The sequence below is a fragment of the Pseudophryne corroboree genome, chromosome 5, assembly GCF_028390025.1.
Source record: "Pseudophryne corroboree isolate aPseCor3 chromosome 5, aPseCor3.hap2, whole genome shotgun sequence".
Classification (NCBI taxonomy): domain Eukaryota; kingdom Metazoa; phylum Chordata; class Amphibia; order Anura; family Myobatrachidae; genus Pseudophryne; species Pseudophryne corroboree.
This window is the reverse complement of record NC_086448.1, coordinates 800272994-800293540: the sequence shown is the minus strand read 5'-3', so window position 1 is coordinate 800293540 and position 20547 is coordinate 800272994. Positions and strand designations below refer to the sequence as shown.

General features: G+C 46.7%; 1 protein-coding gene across 1 annotated transcript in view; it reads left to right on the top strand.

Moving 5' to 3' along the window:
* Nucleotides 1-20547, top strand: part of COL14A1 (collagen type XIV alpha 1 chain) — a 258070-nt gene that overhangs the window by 145244 nt on the left and 92279 nt on the right. The window contains exons 24-25 of the mRNA XM_063924450.1: nucleotides 7364-7510; nucleotides 7798-7872. Of these exons, the coding sequence (XP_063780520.1) occupies nucleotides 7364-7510; nucleotides 7798-7872 (222 nt within the window). The remainder of the gene's footprint in view (nucleotides 1-7363; nucleotides 7511-7797; nucleotides 7873-20547) is intronic.

Below are 20547 nucleotides of genomic sequence, written 5' to 3'. Positions count from 1 at the left end.
GCGGCGCAGCTGGGACACCGTCAAGTGCGGGCCGAGCAGGCTCCGGGAGTGGTTTCCGGGTCCTTTGCTCTGTCTTCTTCTTCAGGTGATTGCGGAGAAGTTGAAGTGGTTGGGAGTGACGAGGAGGATGTCGAAGTTTCCACACCGGAGGATTCCCAGTCCGAGCAGTCGACAGCGTCAGGTGAGGTTGAGCAGTCGGCGTCTGGCTCCAGCTCGCGCTCCAGTTTTCTCAGTTCCTCCTCTTCTTCATCCCTGTCGTCGCCGGCGTCCGACGTCAGTAGCACGACTAGGGCAAAAAAGTGCGCGTCGAAGTACGCCAAGAGGGCGGCGGGGCAGCAGGAGAGGCGGAAGAGACGTAAGCGGCTTAGCGAGGACGCTCGCAGGGCCAAGAAGCGCAGCGATTTGCCGGGAGTAGTACACTACGATTACACGGCCGTGTTGAGGGGGTTGCGGGATAGCTGCCGTAGAAAGATCTGCAGGGGGGATTACGTTGATATGTTCCTCCTGACTAAGGACGCGAAGAAGAACTATAAGTCAGCGGCAGCTAAGAAGGGCATCGTAGCTGAAGCTTTCCGTACTTTCGACAACTGGCTGGCCGGTTTTTGCGTCTTTGCGGCGTGTTACCTGGAAGATAGGCCTGACAAACATATGAACGTCATACGATACCTGCACTTGATACACGATATGCAGCGCACATCGGCAGGCATCGAATGGCGGATGTATGACGAGAAATTCCGGGAGAAACAGGATTGCCTGCAGGTGATTGACTTTGGATGCAAAGACGTGGAAGTCTGGCTCCAGGTCACCCGGACTTCTCAACCCGCAAGGGAGCCCCGGAATCCGGGGGCGGACGGGCAACGCACAGGGTCGTCCGCCCAAGGGAGCGGCGCGGACGGCGGAGCGGGCAAGACAGGTAGATTGGGCGGTCGCGGGGGAGGGCAGGCCGCCGCGAAAAGGAAGTGCTTCGCATTTAACAATGCGTCCTGTTCCTTCGGCAAGCAGTGTCGGTTTCGACATTTGTGCTTGCAAAGTGGCGGCTCCCACCCGGCCTCGACCTGTTTTAAAGGCAATCGCCAAGGTGCGTGGGGTAAGCAAAGCTACGCAAGACCCAGCGCGAGCGGGATCGCTCCACAGGGCACCAACGCCAATTAATTTGGACGCCATGGCCAAATGATTGGATTGGTATCCAAATAGTACGGACGCTCAGTTTTTGTTTCAAGGTTTTAAGTTTGGTTTTCGCTTGCCTGTTGCGAGCGATGTATCGGTTCGGGCTCTCCGGAATCTTCAGTCCGCTCGCGCCTTGCCGGCGGTTCTGCGCGAGAAGGTGGATAAGGAGGTACGGCTGGGTAGGATGGAGGGCCCGTTTAGCTCACCACCGGTGGATGACTTGGTCATCTCCCCAGTGGGGGTTGTCCCCAAGAAGACTCCAGGGGCCTTTCGGCTCGTTCAGCATCTTTCTTACCCGTCGGGGTCGTCGGTCAACGACGCGATACCACCGGCTCATTGCTCGGTGGTGTACCAGTCGTTTGATGAGGCGCTAGAGTTGGTCCGTAGTTACGGCCCTGGGGCCCTGATGGCTAAGATCGATGTGGATTCCGCGTTTTGGTTGCTCCCGTTGCATCCAGACTCATTCCATTTTATGGGTTTTCGGATCGGAGCGGAGTATTTCATCGACAAATGTTTGCCGATGGGATGTTCCGTTTCCTGCTCGTTTTTTGAACGGTTTAGCACATTTTTACATTGGTGCGTGGAGTCTTCGTCAGGGGGTCATGGAGTTGCGCATTACCTCGATGATTTCCTGTGTGTGGGACCGGCGAATTCGCCGCGCTGCAGCGACTTGCTGTTCAGCATCCGAGCGCTGTTTTTTCACTTTGGCGTTCCTGTGGCCGAGGATAAAATGGAGGGGCCGGTTTCCTGTTTATCGTTCTTGGGGATCGAAATCGACACGGTAGTGGGATCGTGTCGCCTTCCTCAGGCCAAGGTTGCGAAGCTACGCAAAGTTATTTGCCAGTTCGTAAGGTCACGCAAAGTCACGCTGCACCAGGCGCAGTCCTTGCTGGGCCTTTTGAACTTTGCTTGTCGGGTAATCCCGATGGGCAGGGTTTTCTGCCGGAAGCTGGAGAGGGCGATGACGGGGTGTGCCAGGCCGCATCATTTCATCCGCTTGTCCTCCGAGATTAAGAGGGATTTGGCCGTATGGGCCTCGTTCCTGGAGGATTTCAACGGGGTGCGTATCTGGCAGGCCCCAACGGTCGACAGCGCTAGGTTACAGCTGTTTACTGACACGGCAGGTTCCTCTGGGTTCGGTTGCTACCTAGAGGGATCTTAGGGCGTAGCCTCGTGGCCTGAGGAATGGCATCGCGAAGGTTTCACTAAGGACCTGTTGCTGCTGGAGCTTTTCCCCATTATGGTAGCACTGGAGGTTTGGGGCGAACGTCTGGCTGATCGCAGCATTTTGTTTAAATGTGACAATCTGGGTGTGGTGCATGCGATAAATAACCAGAGGGCGAAGTCGCTAGTGGTTCTGAGGGTGCTTGGGCGATTGCTGCTGACATGCTTGCATAGGAATGTATGGTTCCGCGCGCAGCATGTACCAGGTCTTGAGAACGGAATTGCTGACGCGTTGTCCCGCGGTCAGTGGGAGAGATTTCGTTTGTTGGCACCCGGGGCCGATGAGCGGGGGTTTCAATGTCCCGGTTATGTCTGGCAGGTTATCGGACCGGACTGGAGGGTCTAGCGATGCGATCAGTGGCTCCGAACACGCTCAAGGCTTACGGTCAAGCTTGGAGCGAGTGGGAAGAGTTTGTCCGAGGACGCAGTCAAGAAGATAAGAGCGGGCATCGGATGATGCTTTCTTTTATTTGGCAGCTGTTTGTCACGGGTAGGTCTAGAGCGGTGGTGTCCCGGTACTTAGCAGGGATTTCGTTCTTTAATAAAATCAAGGGGGTCCCTGACGTGACATAGAGCGGGCTTCTGGTTAAGGCGATGAAAGGGTGGGCACGCGTGACACCAGCGCCGCCTGATAGGCGGCGGCCCATCGATGCGGCCTTGCTACCGGCTGTCATCAAGGCGGTGGGCGGTATCGCGTCGTCTATTTTTGAATCGCTTTTGTTCCGGTTGGCGTTCTCAATGGCTTACCACGGAGCCTTTCGGGTTTCGGAGCTGGTTGCACCATCTAAGCGGGCGGACTCGCGCATGCTGCTGGAGGACGTGGTGGTGGGTGAGAGGTCCTTGCTGTGCAGATTGCGTCGCTCTAAGACGGACCAAGTAGGTAGAGGTCGATGGGTCACCTTGGTTTCGTCGCTGGAGGAGAGCATTTGCCCGGTGAGGTTGGCATCGAAATATGCAGCAGTTCGGCCCGGTGTGCGGGGGTCGTGGCTGCTGCATTATGACGGTTTACCTTTGACGAAATATCAGTTTCGTTGGATGCTGAGTCGCTGTCTGGCGAGCTTGGGCCTTTCACCCGCTGCTTTCGGTACGCATTCCTTCCGAATCGGGGCAGCGACGGCGGCTGCGTCGGCAGGGCTTTCCGTGGCGGAAATCCAGGCAGTGGGTCGATGGAAGTCGTCGAGTTACAGACGATATATTCGCCCAGTGCCATAAGTGTTTGGTTGATTAACGGTTCTGTTTATTAGTAGTTGTATAAGTTCATGTTGTAAAGTTCAGTATGTACTTGTGTAGTGTGTCTGTTTGTCTCCCCTGTTTATCCTACTCAGGGATTAGCTACTCGCCGCTGCTGGCAGCGGGGGTCTGGAGTTCTTTTGCGATTTTTTGCCTGACTTGACGGACTGAATTCTAATCTACAATTCGGCTGATCAGTTCAAATCAAAGTCCCTCAGCAGGTCTTTACGCTTTCACCTCCAGCTGAGTTCTTAGTTCTTACATGTTTTTCCCATATTATACCCCCCTTCCCCCCCCCCCCCCGTTTTATTTTCCTTATATTCATTTGATCTTTCCCATTGTGTGTTTATGTTCTGCTTCGATTGGCTGGAAGCTTGTGCAGATCGGCTAGGCCGTGACTTCTGCAAGACACGAAAACCCCCTTTTTTCTTTTGGCAGATCCTTCAGGTTAATGCGTTTAATAAACTCCTTTTCGGATACTTATTAACCGATTTTTTACTCCTTTCCTTCTCTTCAGGTTGGGTAGAAGATGATTTGGCAATCTGGGTGGTTGGCCACTCTTATGTGTACTGGGCAGCCAGGTTTTTGGCCTCGGAGGGGGCACAGATGTTTCCTAGGGCTCATGGCGTTCGTTGGCTTGGTTGGCGGGGGATGATGTGGAAAGATCTGAAGAGTAGACTGGTCAGTCAGGTCAGCGAGCATGGGGTCCCTAGGGTACTGGTTGTCCATTTAGGTGGCAACGATCTGGGGAAGAGGACATCTTTGGAGCTGCGGTGGGCCATGATGAAGGATCTGGCCAGTGTGGCCGAGGCGTATCAAAATAGGCAGCAAAGCAATTTGAATGCTGGATATTTTCTTTCATTAAAGTTTTTATATTTTGAATAAGAATACTTATTATGGTGGTATAAGAATACTCCTTGGTAGGAGGCCTCACATGGACCGCCTTCTTTTGTATTGGGGGACGTCGGATAAAATCAGGGATCAACCAGTGAGGCCCAGTTTGTCCTTCCTGCCCACATCTCCACAGCCTGTCGTCATGCCACATCAGCAGGGTGCTGTGAGAATGACAAAAAAAGGAAAGAGAGGCGCCCGTATCTTACAACCTTGGTGAACTTCCAGATGCCGCACAATATGGAAGAATGGGGAAGCTGTCAATCCCCAAAAATTAACAGTAACAAGATAAAAGAACCAAAACGTGCGCAAAAGGAAGAGCCAAACTAAAAATATATTAATCTATTTTATTAAATAGTAATTGTAGTTATTAAAAAATATTCAATTCAAATATATATTCCTCGGAGTGACCACAGTAGGATATTACAAATAAATTTAAAATAAATAAAACAACATAATCATAAAATATATTACCAACTAGTTGTTCTCATATATGATTAATATTCTAAAGGATCAATAATGGATACAGATATATATAATCCTGAAGAACAATGGCTGGCCAGCCTTAATTAATACTTAATAAATTGTGCACAAATAGGATGTATCAAAAGATCGAATAGAAAAATGAAAGATTGTTGTCTAGAAGATATCATATAATTTGCATAGATGGTAAGAGCTAAGGATTCTTCCAACAACAGTCTAAAATAGTAATAGTTAGCCGTTATATATGTATCCAAAAGTCTCGTGAGGGAATTAACCTCATACGGCTGCTGATGTAATTGCTAAATGTTGGAGCTAATGAATAGACACCAGTCCCGTTTCCTCTGATGAAACGACCAGTGCCTACGGTCGAGAAACGCGTTAGGTTGAACGGCTCTGGAGTGATCCACGGTTATACACCATCTCTCTGCGATTGGGAGACGAACGGACATCACCAACAGCCCTAACCTGCCCATAACCGCCACAGTTATTTTCCTCTTTAACATCCCAGCCTAAAGGATTACCCAGCTGCACTGTCGGAGGAGCACCCAGGCAGTGCAGCACTGAACGGCTTGTGGATTGGTAACGGCGGAGGTCCGGTGAACATCCGGCCGGACGGACGGCTATTGCATTCACTGGCACGGGTGAGACTGCTACGAGTGATACGGGGTTTATTCATTTATACATTATCCCGTTATTATAGCTACCCACATATATGGCCTCGTTGGGCTAGGTGCTATTTGAGTCATTCGGGACTTTGTTCCAGTATTTTTTGTTCACATTTATCATCTTGTTGCGGGACTGCATTATCACGGCATTGGCTGCCCACATTAAACAGCTGCCTAAGGCTAGGTGCTTTTACCGAGACTTTCATTAGTTTTTGGTCTAAAAGACGGGACTGGTGTCTATTCATTAGCTCCAACATTTAGCAATTACATCAGCAGCCGTATGAGGTTAATTCCCTCACGAGACTTTTGGATACATATATAACGGCTAACTATTACTATTTTAGACTGTTGTTGGAAGAATCCTTAGCTCTTACCATCTATGCAAATTATATGATATCTTCTAGACAACAATCTTTCATTTTTCTATTCGATCTTTTGATACATCCTATTTGTGCACAATTTATTAAGTATTAATTAAGGCTGGCCAGCCATTGTTCTTCAGGATTATATATATCTGTATCCATTATTGATCCTTTAGAATATTAATCATATATGAGAACAACTAGTTGGTAATATATTTTATGATTATGTTGTTTTATTTATTTTAAATTTATTTGTAATATCCTACTGTGGTCACTCCGAGGAATATATATTTGAATTGAATATTTTTTAATAACTACAATTACTATTTAATAAAATAGATTAATATATTTTTAGTTTGGCTCTTCCTTTTGCGCACGTTTTGGTTCTTTTATCTTGTTGCTGTGAGAATGGGCTGGCTAATGCGGAGCCGCTGTGTCTGTGTATTGTGCGGCTGTACGATATTATGCAAAAGCTGCAGGAGGCGTCTTAAATAAAAAGACGTCCCACTGCCGACTAATCTGATCCGGTGCTGCGTCTGAAGATGCAGCATCGGATCAGCTGTGTCCCCATCGGACTTCTGAGTCACCCTGAGGTTACTCCGGATGTCCGGTGGAATAACACTGCCGAAGCCAGTGGCTGCTTCCTTGAATGCAGCCACTGGCCTTGGCACGCCCATTTAATGGGGCTACTGTGACCCCATTTTTGGAAACGCCTTCTGACGCCGTCCCCCAAATGCCAGGAACATTTCAATCATGCTTCGGCATTAAAGGCACTGATAGCGACATCACAGAACCTGATCTGAACAAACACCATTGAATATCAAATTTACATACATCTCCCTGTCAGGCATAATATTGCAAAGAACCGGCGCCAATTGTATCCGCACTGGGGCGTCGACATAACACCGTGCCCACCTCCTGATATGGCAAATTGGTGCAGCAGGATGTTAGAACTGACATGTGGACTGTTCTCATTGGAGGATCCCAAACCAGCCAGAAGTTTTATTAATGTCTTTAAAATGTTTTTGTTTGTTTTTTCTTTATCCATGCATGTGATATTGCTTTCATATAATAGGGGAGATGAATCAAGCCTCGGAGGTGCGATAAAGTGGAGAAGTGGCCCATACTGTAGCAGCCAATCAGGCTCTGTCATTTATCTAGCACAGTCTTTGAAATGACGGAAGCTTATTGGGTGCTTCGGACACTTTATCTCTCTCCAAAGCTCGGTACACCCCACCCAAACTGTTGATCTCTGTATGATTTTAGTGAAGGCAGAGCAGTATATAAGCACTGATAAAGACAGAATATATTTAACCTGTACAATTTTCTGTATGGTTGCAGATGGCTCCAAACAAGAAGCCCTCCTCCCTTCTGGGACGTCTCGCCACTGCTTCTACGAACTCATGCCCAACTCTAGATACAGGATCACCGTCTACGCCCAGATGCAAGAGGCGGAAGGACCTGGCGTCAGCATTATGGAAACAACATGTATGTAGAAGTAACGTGGGGGTAGGGGTGAAACTGGGCATCGGAGTTTTGTAATTATTCTTCCCACTTCCCCTCCTGATGTCTTTCCAATGTCATATTGTGCCCCCACTCCCAACTTATCCTACCCATGCCCAAGACTCCTGCCCCTGCTGCCCACTCCTAGTTTTACTTCTAGAAATATTATCTTCATGTACATGGGGAGGGTGGGGATCATTAATGGCAATACATGAAATTGATTTGGTAAATCTATTGCGTTTAACGAGTTTTGTTATGGCCTTTTTCTATAGTGCCGGTTCCGACTGCAGCACCAACCCGCCCACCTCCAGCAACCCCACCGCCAACCATCCCTGTGGCTAGAGAAGGTAACACTATGGGCTTACATTTTTGACAATTTTTTAAATCTATAACTTTATTTTATGTCACTTAGTAATGGGTATATATGTAGTTTTTTGAAAATGTAGATATGTGTCAATTTACTATCATCTGCGAAAGCAATCTAGAGTAGACTGTATTTTAGATATGACGGGAGATAGAGATTGACACACTGGTTGAGCTGAAGACCAGCTGTCTCATTACTTTGCTGAAAGCTGCTATGTGTAGTGTTCATGGGGAAGAGCATCTCTATCTCGCATCATCTTGGAATGAAGAATTCTCTACCTCTCCCCATCCAACTCTCCACCTTTCTACAAGACTTTAAACGGGCTCTCAAGACCCACTTCTCCAAACCCAGCCAACTCTCCTCCTAGCCCTCTCGTCTCCGCTCACTGTCTACCCCTTGTGTGTCACCCCGGTCTGTTAGCCCTTCACCTTTTAGATTGTAAGCTCACAGGAGCAGAGCCTTCTCCCGTCATGTGCCTTTCCTTTTCTTACACTATCTTATACTCACTACTCCCTCTGATGGCACCTAATCCCTGGTTTTCCGTACCTGTCCTATATTGTCTTGAACTATAAGTGCTGTTTTCTTGTTTTGCGGATTCATGTATTTTCTCTGTAATTGGGCTCGGCAGATCCCTTGTGGCACCATATAAATAAAGGATAATAATAATAAAAGAAGCAAGGTGCACGAATACAATACATATGATATTCCAGCAGTTGAGATGCTGGCAGTTAAAATATAGAGTGCGGAACCCCGGCGTTGGGAATCTCTACACCTTAATAGTGAGGTACCTAACCCTAATCCTTAACCCCCCCTAACCCTCCCTCCCTGCAGCCTAAACCTAACCATTCCCCACTCGCAGCCTGACCCCCCCCTTCCTGTAGCCTAACTTTAACCCCCCCATATCCAAAGCCTAGCCCCCCCACCCCAGCAGCCTATGCCTATACCCCTCTTCCTGTAGCCTAACCCTAACCCCCCCTCTCCACAGCCTAGCCCCCCCACCCCAGCAGCCTATGCCTAACCCCCTCTTCCTGTAGCCTAACCCTAACCCCCCCTCTCCACAGCCTAGCCCCCCCACCCCTTCCCGTAGTCTAACCCTAACCTCCCCTCTCCACAGCCTATGCCTAACCCCCCTTCCCGTAGCCTAACCCAAACCCCCCTTCCCGTAGCCCAACCCTAACCCCCCCTTCCCGTAGCCCAACCCTAACCTCCCCTCTCCACAGCCTAACCCTACCACCCCCGCAGCCTAAATCTAAGCCCCCCTTCCCCCGCGTGTGTGTGCGGCTTACCTCTCCTGAGTGGCGGCAGTTCTTCATTCGAGATACTGGCACCGGCATTGTAATCCATGTCGGGATCCCGGCATCGGTATTCCGAGCAGTATCAGGATTCCGACGTCGGGACTCCCGAACGCCAGTATTCTGAATGCCGTGATCCTGACTGCATTCTGCACAAACACCTGGAGCTTTTAAAGTCTGAATCTGGAACCTTTTGAGTTGAAATACTTTGTACAGGATAGCGATCTCCAAGCTGCAGATAACAAACGTGAATTGTTCTGCTGATCTGTCATTTAAGAAAATACAGGTTGAGTATCTCTTATCCAAAATGCTCGGGACCAGAGGAATTTTGGATATGGGATTTTTCCGTATTTTGGAATAATTGCATACCATAATGAGATATCATGGTGATGGGACCCAAGTCTAAGCACAGAATACATTTATGTTACATATACACCTTATACACACAGCCTGAAGGTAATTTTAGCCAATATTTTTTGTAATTTTGTGCTTTGAACAAAGTGTGTCTACATTCACACAATTCATTTATGTTTCATATACACCTTATATACACACAGCCTGAAGGTCATTTAATACAATATTTTTAATAACTGTGTGTATTAAACAAAGTTTGTGTACATTGAGCCATCAAAAAACAAAGGTTTCACTATCTCACTCAAAAAAGTCCGTATTTCGGAATATTTGGATATGGGATACTCAACCTGTAATAAAAGCACCAGGCTCCCGAGTCGCAGCAATCAGCCGCTGGTTGTAGCCATCTCAGAAAGGGAGCCGTCGCTTTCACTGATTGAATGCTGTATCTTCTAATCTGAAGATGCCAGTACCTGCTTATTCCACTAACCTCATGGACCACTAGTGCTGGTTATTCTAGAACAGTGTTTCCCAATCTCGGCCCTCAGGGCACGCTAACAGTCCAGCTTTTAAGGATAGCCATACTTGAGCATAGGTGACTTAATTAGTTCTAGTCAACAACTGGGGTTCACGCATGCACACAAAACTCCTGTTGTCCAGCGGAGGTACTTGAATAGGGGCAGAGGGATACAGGATCAGACTGGCCCACAGGGGAACAGGGGGAACCACTGGTGGGCCCACTGCCTTTGGGCCCTCCTCCTCCTCTAGGGGTCAAGTTCCAGACTATCGTAGTGCACTGGATTTATGCATTATGCATATGTTACATTATACTTCACAATAATTTGGTTTATTATATATCTACCAAGGGGCACAGACCATGTAATGGTTTAGTCAAACCTCTGTGGTGGCTGGCCACGCCCCCACTGGAACCTGGCTACACCTTTAAGCATGGGCCCCTATAGCAGCATTCCCCTGGTTGGCCCTTCATGCCCCACTCCGACACTGGAGGGATCAGACCTCGTAACCCGGACTGCCCTCCTATAATAAGGAGCAGGGGTCTGTGAATCCGCTTCATCTGGGGATGGCGTAGGTTCCTGCTGTTAAGTTCCAGCTTGTAAGTATTTTGATGAATTTAGGTTCCCATACTGGTGTATGGGCACGCCAGGACTGAATGGTGATATCCTTTTCCTTTTCTTTATAACAATGGGGGTAATTCCAAGTTGATCGCAGCAGGAACATTTTTAGCAGTTGGGCAAAACCATATGCACTGCAGGGGTGGCAGATATAACATGTGCAGAGAGAGAGTTAGATTTGGGTGGGGTGTATTCAAACTGAAATCTAAATTGCAGTGTAAAAATAAAGCAGCCAGTATTTACCCTGCACAGAATCAATATACCCCACCCAAATCTAACTCTCTCTACAAATGTTATATCTGCCCCAATTGCAGTGCACATGGTTTTGCCCAATTGCAAACAAACTTGCTGCTGCGATCAACTCTGAATTACCCCCCATACTTATCTACATTTCTTTTCTTCTCTCTGGGAGATACCCGGGAGGAGAAGCAGGTGGGCGGCAACAGGGGCGGGTCCGAGCCAATTGTGTCATTAGGCCCTGCCCACTGTATGGTAAAATTTCGCAATTGGGCGACATTTGCATATGGACGGGGCTTCAATTATGCAATTAGCATATAGTTGAGTCATTAGGCCCCACCTCTTCTGCCGGTTCCGCAATTATGCCCTATGTAGCTCCCCATTCCTAGGGAAGTGGGCAGAATGCGGGAGGGGCGCCCTCTCTTCCGGAGCTGCGGGGGACTTCCCCGAGAAACCGGATGTCTCCAGCACAAATCCGGGAGATTAGGTAAGTATGCTTTATAATTAATGGCACGGGCACTTATTTTCTACAAAAGTAGGTGAAACTTTTAATGAAGAGCGGATAATGAATAAACCCCTTAGTGTACCTCGAGGGCAGAGGTTGGGAAACACTGTTCTAGAAGTTTGCATATTTTTCCAATAAATACAGGTAATGTAGGACCGGTACGCACTGTGGAAGCATTCTATGTCTGGAGTACTTGTGCGTAAATGGCCTGATGACATTTAGCAGCCATAAAAAACAATAATTTAGGATAAACACAAAGTTTTGCAGCATCATGCAGTTCTCACGGTTTGTGTCTCTTTCTCTTCCTCTTCCCCATGTGTGCCCGTATGTCCGTTGCCCTCTGCCTCATATGTAGACCCTGTGGGCTCACACCTGGCACTTATGTACAGATTTGCTTTGTATTATAACCGTTGCTTCTGTGCATTGATAAAGCTGAATATTTATCGTATATAAAACCCTTTGTGAGGTCTAAGAACACTGTACGCTATTTACGTATGAAGTACCGTAAGGGTACGCTCGTTGCGTAACAATCGCTTAGCCGTAGTCGAGACGCTCAAGCGTCACGTTCGCTCACGGCCAAGAGATCACAGGCAGGCACGCTATTGGCTGCTGACTAACGTAATGATTCGCTATAGCGTAGCGGACGCTCGGGACCACGAGGAGATCACCAGCGGCGCTGACGCTCACAATGTTAAACCTTTAAGTCTAAACCATAAACAATGTAATATGCTGTAAAACCTTAGTGTAGAGATAGGGTGTAGATACAACACAGTGTAACCTTATTAACTCAAAAGCTGTTTGAGCGTCACCGACGCTCTGAGAATACTTAACACTATAAGAAATACACAGATACCTGGGCTTAGGGTCCAACGCCTAATATATATATATTATGAACGATATACTTGCAAAAGAATTAATACAAATACAAATCATACACTACAATATAACATAGACTACCTAACCAGATAACTACACAGGAAATATAATACAATTACTATTTAAGGGAAAATAAGAGAGAAAGAGGAGAAGAGAGAGAGAGAGAGAAATTGGCCCACAATAACAAGAAGATCAATATAGTTGCGGAGAAAAACTTACGCACAAAGGAAACGATCGCATGCGCCTCTGGACATCCAGCTCCCGATTTTCAGCAATGATAACCGTTAAAGAGTGAGAGCTGGATGTGATCGGCCTGTCTATTTATGCCCCACACACAATGCAATTCAATGGTCCCTACAATCTCATTGTTCATTGGACACAGGAATTCCTCCTCGCATTATAACAAAAGGTCATAGGTTGATTCATACAGGTGGGCCGTGACTATTTCCAACAGCTCAGGTGGGAGGGAAACTGGGTTTCCCGCCGCATGGATAAGTAAGCGCAAATACAGTAAATGTTCATAAACTTCTTATGTCCATTACTATTCGCACGAGCGATTAATCCGCTTCAAACCAACACCGGAATATTGCTAATTAAATACTCTTCCGATGGGTACTAAACACCACTGTATTACTCCTGTCTGACCCTTCGTATCAAACAAAGAGGGATTTCTCTGTTCACGAACATTCTATATTAACCAAACTTTCAGAATCTATCAAAGGGACCATGATCTACAAATTACATTATATAGTGGAAATGTGTAACGATTGAGTCGCACGCTACGATCACATAAACTCTACCGTAAATACGCATACCGTGCGCCTGCGGGTGCCCGCGACTGTGAGTATGCGCACGTACGGGAGAGCGTACGCACGCGCAGCACGGACCTGTGTGAGGTGCAAATATGGTAGTGTGCATAGAGATATTTTTCTGACTTTGACAGTCCACCCTTTGGCAGTCAACAATAACTGCCACCTTCTAAAACATTTCAAAAAGAGAAAAATATATGTCAGGGGTTAATACATTTACATGGTTGGGTAGGGGAGGAGAGGAGAAGGTAGGAAAAGGGTATGACCTAGTGAGATAGCAGAAGCATGTGTGTATGAATCCGTGCTTGGGGGTCATGTATCACCGTGCCGTACGTGTTTTAAATCAAGCTTCGAGGTATTGCGAAGTATACATTTGAATTCCTTCTTATCCCGTGGTACGGGTCTGTGGATGGGCTGTCAAACTTTACCGAGCTCTTTTCGGCTTTGGTTGTAACAAAATGGGGGAGCACACTTTAGTTGATGATACATGAATGGGGGAGATATGTGATTGCTGATATCTGTGCCTGTATTCCCTATCGACTATGTGTGTCATTACCTGAGGGTTGTAGAAATGAAGAAAAGACATAATTACGGTAAATGCGGTGGTATTCTATGTCAGGTAAATGTACATTCGTCGATTGAGGTCTTGTTTGGTGTCTGTTGAATGCAGTCTTCTTTGTGCTTTTGCCCATAAGGTGCGAGCAAAAGCTGTCAATGTCCATAGATTTACAAAAGTGTTGGGCTAGCGTGATTTTAAAATTTCTAGGGAAACTGGGGATCCATGGCATAGTTCATCAAAAATCTGTGTATCAGGTTGTCAAAACTTCTTCTTTAATCCATCTGTTGTCTGTATATCGGCTCATCAAATTCCTCGTCCAAGTGGGTCTTTTTACCTTGGAGGAAACGGAAAAACAGGTGAAAGAAACGGACCGTAGAAATCGCATTTTCATCACATCATTGTTTCTACCTTTGGGTCATAAATCAAGTCCATTGGAATTACAGTTTCCTCACTCCTTAAACTCATTACCCTAGTACGACGATTGCACTTCATTAAAGCCTGACCGCATCTAAATATCAAGCCAATCGTTATGATAACACCTAAGATACATAGGAGAAACTTCCCAACATCCATTATGACTCCTTGAGCCCAGTCTCCTAAACCAGAGAACCAATTTCGCGGGTTCAACCATGACACCCAACCAGTCAGCTCATTACCTACAGCAGCAAGAGTGAGATTGTGTCTCCTGCGAAATTCCCACTTCAGTTGGAGAATATCGTCCATCTTTTGGTCTATGACCTCGACCGGGTCCTCGGTGCTATTCGTAATATATGTGCAACATTTCACGCCGTATTGTGTTGCCAGTGTGACACAATATCCGCCTGTCACTGCTGTGAGGTAATTAAGAACCATTCTATGCTGTACCAGTTCTGTTTTATAAGCTTGAAGTTCCCTTCCAGTATACCTAAACGTGTCATCATACATTTCAGTGATATTATCTAACAAATTTGCAAGCGCAGATATGTATTTATAATTCAACACTCCTCTGGCGGTGCGAGTGATGTCTAACGCGATTAGAAACTGAATCCCGGTGGATTCATGGATCATGTCAGAGGCCGGATGCTCTGTTCTTTCTATCAGGTGCCGTTTAACTACGTGCTCGTAATGGGTGTGAGTATAAGGAGTTTGGGCAACACGGTGTATGTCTTTCATTTTGTCATGTGATACAGTCATTACTTCAGGCAGTACTTTTCCAATATAACACAATCCTTCAGAGTTTGGGGCAAGCCACTTATACGCCTTTCTCCCGCATATGAAATATGCATCATCGGGGAGAACATATGGGACGGAGTAGGACATAACCATATTACACACCTTCCATGTGAAATCTCCTAACCCTAATTCTTCCATCTGCTTAGTACACGTATCAGGTTGTACGATATGTGCACAGTATCCTGGTGATACCTCTCCAACTCTCGTAATCCTATTTCCTAAGGTATACCTATACCGGAAAGATTTTCCTCTACTGGCTATGTGGCGTATAAGCTCTGTATCTGTAGGCATTCTATCTGCTCTATGCGAAAAGGTCATGGTTTGATTACTCCATGACACTTCCCAATTTCCCGGCTTTCGGGGATTGGAGATGTTAAAACATAATAGGGACCTATCCACATGGTATTGGTGGAGCTTCAAACTAGGAGGGCTGGAGATATTAAATCTCCTGTCCACCAGTCTCCCACCACTTAACTCAAGTACCTCCCCTAACGTTAAAGGAAATGGTACTAGCCCTGATTTGCTATGACCTTGAGGTACTTGAGAGCATACCCAACAATCTGTTTTATTTAACACACTACCCACTAAGGAGTGATAGTCACTCAATGGATGCCGGTCCATATGGATATTAAAACTGGACTGGCATTTCTTTATGCACCCATCCTCAATGACATTGTTACAGAGCCGACAGATACAGTTTTCTTCAGCTAACAATCCTTCACAATTCCTTCTATGGTCAATGCTATCGGATCGTTTTCTGATACTCGCCTTTACTTGTTGGTTAAGTTGTTCTTGGAAAACTACGCCTCCATCTTTATCATCAGAACCCATTCCAGAACCTCTCTCGACCTCCATGATACTCTCGCCGGAACAGACTGCTCTGGTCAACATCATGGTCAACAGGAAAATCCGGATCACAGTCTCTTGGGGCAAGTCCATCTTATAGGAGGAAACGAAGAAGAATGAGAAAGGGGGAAAAAAATAATTGAGGGAGATGGGATGGGAAGTTGGAGAAAAACAATAAAAGGGAACAGGGGATCGACAACTGCTTTTGGTCTTGTGATTTTCAATGCTCAGGTGCCGCCTCAATCCTCCTGGAACAGACACTCCAGTGATACAACCTCTACCGTCTGTTCCTTATCACGGGGCCTCTCTGGATCAGCAACCTTTTTACAGTGGGACGAATGAACCCAAGTCTCTCTCTCAGCAACCTTCAATGCTGTAGTGCTAGTCAATAAGACCTGGTATGGTCCTTCCCATCTGTCAATAAGGCAACCTGAGCGTAGAAAATTCCGTATCATTACATAATCCCCAGGTTCAATGTCATAACAATTACTATCTGGTAAATTAGGAATCACTAACTTCAGATTATCATTTTGATTCCTTAACTGTTTACTCATGTTAATCAAGTATTTTACAGTCACTTCATTGTTACACTTCAAATCATCCTGAGGGTTAATCATAACATGCGGTTGTCGACCAAACAAGATTTCAAAGGGAGACAGATTAAGAGGGGACCTGGGAGTGGTTCTGATGCTGTACAGTACAATGGGTAAAGCTTCTGGCCATGTCAATCCTGTCTCTGCCATCACTTTACTCAGTTTATTTTTAATAGTGCTGTTCACTCTTTCCACTTTCGCACTCGCCTGTGGACGGTATGGAGTGTGCAGCTTGATATCAATTCCCATCAATTTACACATTCCTTAAAAGACATCACCTGTAAAATGGGTACCCCTATCACTTTCGATAATTCTAGGGATACCATATCTACATACAAATTCCTGCACAATTTTCTTAGCAGTAAACATAGCGGTATTTGTGGCCGCAGGAAATGCTTCGACCCAATTTGAAAAAACATCTATACAAACAAGTACATATTTCAAATTTCGACAAGGGGGTAATTGAATAAAGTCAATCTGTATTACCTGGAAAGGGCCGCCGGCAGGTGGGATATGAGATGGTTCTGTAGGTATTGCCTTTCCGATGTTCTTTCTCAGACAGGTAAGGCATGACATTGCTCTTTTACTCGCATGAGATGAAAATCCTGGGGCACACCAATATGCTCTTACCAACTTGCACATCCCTTCCTTGCCCAGATGAGTCAGCCCGTGAGCTGCCTGTCAGGTTCGGTCTGGTTTGTGTCCCCGGAGGGGGCGCTAGTGGGTCAGTGGAGGTAGGATGGAAGAAGTGAGGATACTGGATTGGATTCCTGCGCATGTGCGCAATGTTGTTTATTAAGCAGAAAGATAAAACAATATGGCAGCAGGAATACTTGGAGAAATAAACAATAATAAATGCAATGGGTATGATGCAGCGTGGAAGCTGAGAGTCTATGGCAAAACAGTGAGAGTCTATGGCAATGCAGTGAGAGTCTATGGCAATACAGTGAGAGTCTATGGCAATATGCTGGTATGGGAACCAGAGATGATAAACACGTGGAGCCAGCAGAGGTGATGATAATGGTAGCAAACCTGGTAGCAGATGCAGAAGACTTGATGCAGGGTTCACAGTGCTATTGGAAAGCACAGGCAGCTTGCAAGCTGATTCACAGGTGAGGTGATGAGCTGCACCTGGAGATGGAGTCTCTACAGCTGAGGCTGAAGCACACTGTGTTGGAGATTGGTGTGAAGCCTGTAAATGAATGCAGGAATTGCTGATGCTTGTAGTTCCACGGAGATGCAGGAGGATAACCAGGAACACAGGGGATCTGGAGACTGGAACACAGGGAACCACTGGATGCAGCAGGAGAGCTGGAGTGGTTGCTGGAACTTGTAGTTCCACAGAGATGCAGGAGGATAACCAGGAACACAGGGGATCTGGAGACTGGAACACAGGGAACCACTGGATGCAGTAGGAGAGCTGGAGTGGTTGCTGGAACTTGTAGTTCCACAGGAACTTGCACACTGAATGTCGCAGGAGAGCTGGAGGGGTTGCTGGAACTTGTAGTTCCACAGGAACACAGGAACTTGCACACGGAATGTCGCAGGAGAGCTGGAGGGGTTTCTGGAACTTGTAGTTCCACGGGAACACAGGAACAACTGGGAACTGGAACAGCTGGGACCTGTTGTTCCACAGGTCTAATACACAAGGAAATCTCTGTAGACAGAGGATTGCAAACAGGAGCAGTCTGTTCACGGGATGTGACGTGTTGTCCAAGGCGATGTGAGAGAGCCACAAACTGGAAGTTATACCACCTGCCCAGCAGTGATTGGACACAAACTGCAGGCAGAGATACTAGCTGGATTAGGTGTCCAGATCAGCTGTGAGTTGGCTGAAGCATTCCAGGCTGCAGAGGACTGAAAACCAGAACTGGAACAGAACTGAACTGCTGGAACCTGTAGTTCCACAGCAGTGATGTGATGGAAAATGCAGATTCCTGACACTGCCTCAGCTAAACCTGGAAGGTATGCTCTGGGGGCCACTGGTTTACCGTGTCCATCCGTCCAGAGTCCTGAGAACTCCTGGCCATATCCTTTTGCCTTCCAGACTGCCTTTTCCTGTGTGGAACACAAATTTTGCATCTCACACAACTTCTGTGTGTTGAGGGTATTAAATACCATCAGTTGTGTGGTGTCTGTCTGTCTGGGGGTAGCAGCTGCTAATTTAGCAGCTTCGTCTGCTCGGCTGTTACCAAGTGATACTGGGTCTTGGCTATATGTGTGTGCTTTACATTTGATAGCCACTCTGTCGGGTTCCTGTATCGCTGTTAGAAGCCTTTTTATGTGAGCTGCATGCGCTACCGGTGTACCAGCTGCCGTCATGAAATTTCTGAGGCGCCATAGGGCTCCGAAATCATGGACTACCCCGAATGCGTATCTAGAATCGGTGTAGATATTGGCTGATTTGCCCTTAGCCAATTCACATGCTCTGGTTAGGGCGACCAGTTCAGCAACCTGGGCTGAGTGAGGTGGGCCTAGCGGTTCCGCTTCTATGGTGCCTTGGTCATCTACGACTGCGTATCCAGTACACAAGTCTCCCGAGTCTGACTGTCTATGACAACTACCGTCCGTGTAGAACGTAAGTTCTACATCTTCCAGTGGGTTGTCACTGATGTCAGGCCTTGCGGTAAAATTTTGGGTCAAATATTCCATACAATCATGTGTGTCTTCCTTTGTATTAAATCCTCCTTCCCCACCACTCTCATCCTCCACCCTTTGTGCAGAGATCAATAACAGTGAAAAATTTCGCAGTGGGAGGGATTTGCATTAGGATGACAGCTGGATTTGGCACTACGGGGAACTGACTCTCAACTATTTTGTTAATCCCCCTTAGATCCTGCACTAGCCGGTAACCCCTCCCCCCACTCTTTTTAACAGGGAAGATGGGACTATTGGCAGTGCTGGACGTTCTTACCAGAATGCCCTGTTGTAGCAAGCGCTCTATTACTGGGTAAACTCCTAATTCCACCTCTGGCTTCAGAGGGTACTGTGGGATTTTTGGAGCTATCCTACCATCTTTTACTTGTACAACTACCGGAGCTACGTTTGCCATTAATCCAGTGTCCTGTCCATCTTTAGTCCAAAGTGACTCTGGTATCTGAGATGTCATTTCTTCTACTTGGGAGGGAGTCCTATTTGTCATAATGGTATGTGACATTAATTTTGACGGGGAGTCTAACATGTCTCGTACTTCCTGAGCGCGATTCTCAGGTATGTCCAAGAATACACCTTCAGGAGTACAATAAATGACGCACCCCATTTTACACAGTAAGTCTCTTCCCAGGAGATTAGTCGGTGCCGATGCAGCCAGCAAAAAGGAATGCTTGGTATGTAAAGGCCCTACTGTAATCTCGGCTGGTTTGCTAACAGGGTAGTGCTGGACTACTCCCGTTACCCCTATGGCTGGAATTGTCTTACCAGTGGTTCTCATGCCCACTGTCGAATTTATCACTGATTTGGCCGCCCCTGTGTCTACAAGAAAGTTTAATGATTTACCAGCTACATTGATTGCAATTTCTGGTTCACTTCCAAGGCTTGCAATCAATTTTACTGGCTGCAGATTACAGGTATGGCCACACCCCTATTGGGTATGGTGACCTCCCTGAATCCCGCTGGCAGCAACTACTTGTGATGGAGTTAATTGGGAGCTACCAGAGGCTTGCCAGTCTCTGTTCGGGGGATATCTTTTTGTTTCCCCTGCATGTGGCTCATAACTCCGTTTCTGCGGACCCTGATCCCAATGTCGTGTATCGTGTCGTTGTCTAGGGGGTTGATAAGATTTTTGTATATTTCTCGATCTACAGTCTCGTGCAAAGTGTCCCTGTTTGTGACAAGAATAACATGTTACCACATTTGACTTACCCACAGGGTTTGGTGATATTAACACAGGCTGTTTTGTGGTCAAGGCCTGTATACTTACTGCCATTAACTTATCACCTTGTTGTTCCCTGTGTCTGGTGATATTCCGGTCGTGATCAATAGCAGCCTCTCTCAAAGTAGCCACAGACAGACCTCGCCAACATGGTTGTGTGGTCTGTACCCTAGTCTTTAATGACTCTTTTAAACCATCCATCAGTACCGATACTGCTACTTCTCGATGGTTTATGTTTGTTTTAATGTCCTCTATGCCTGTGTATTTTGCCATTTCTAATAATGCCCTGTGAAAATATTCTGCAGCAGTTACTGACTCTTTCTGTCTAATGGAGAAAATCTTGTTCCATTTAACTACCGCTGGGAAATACTCTT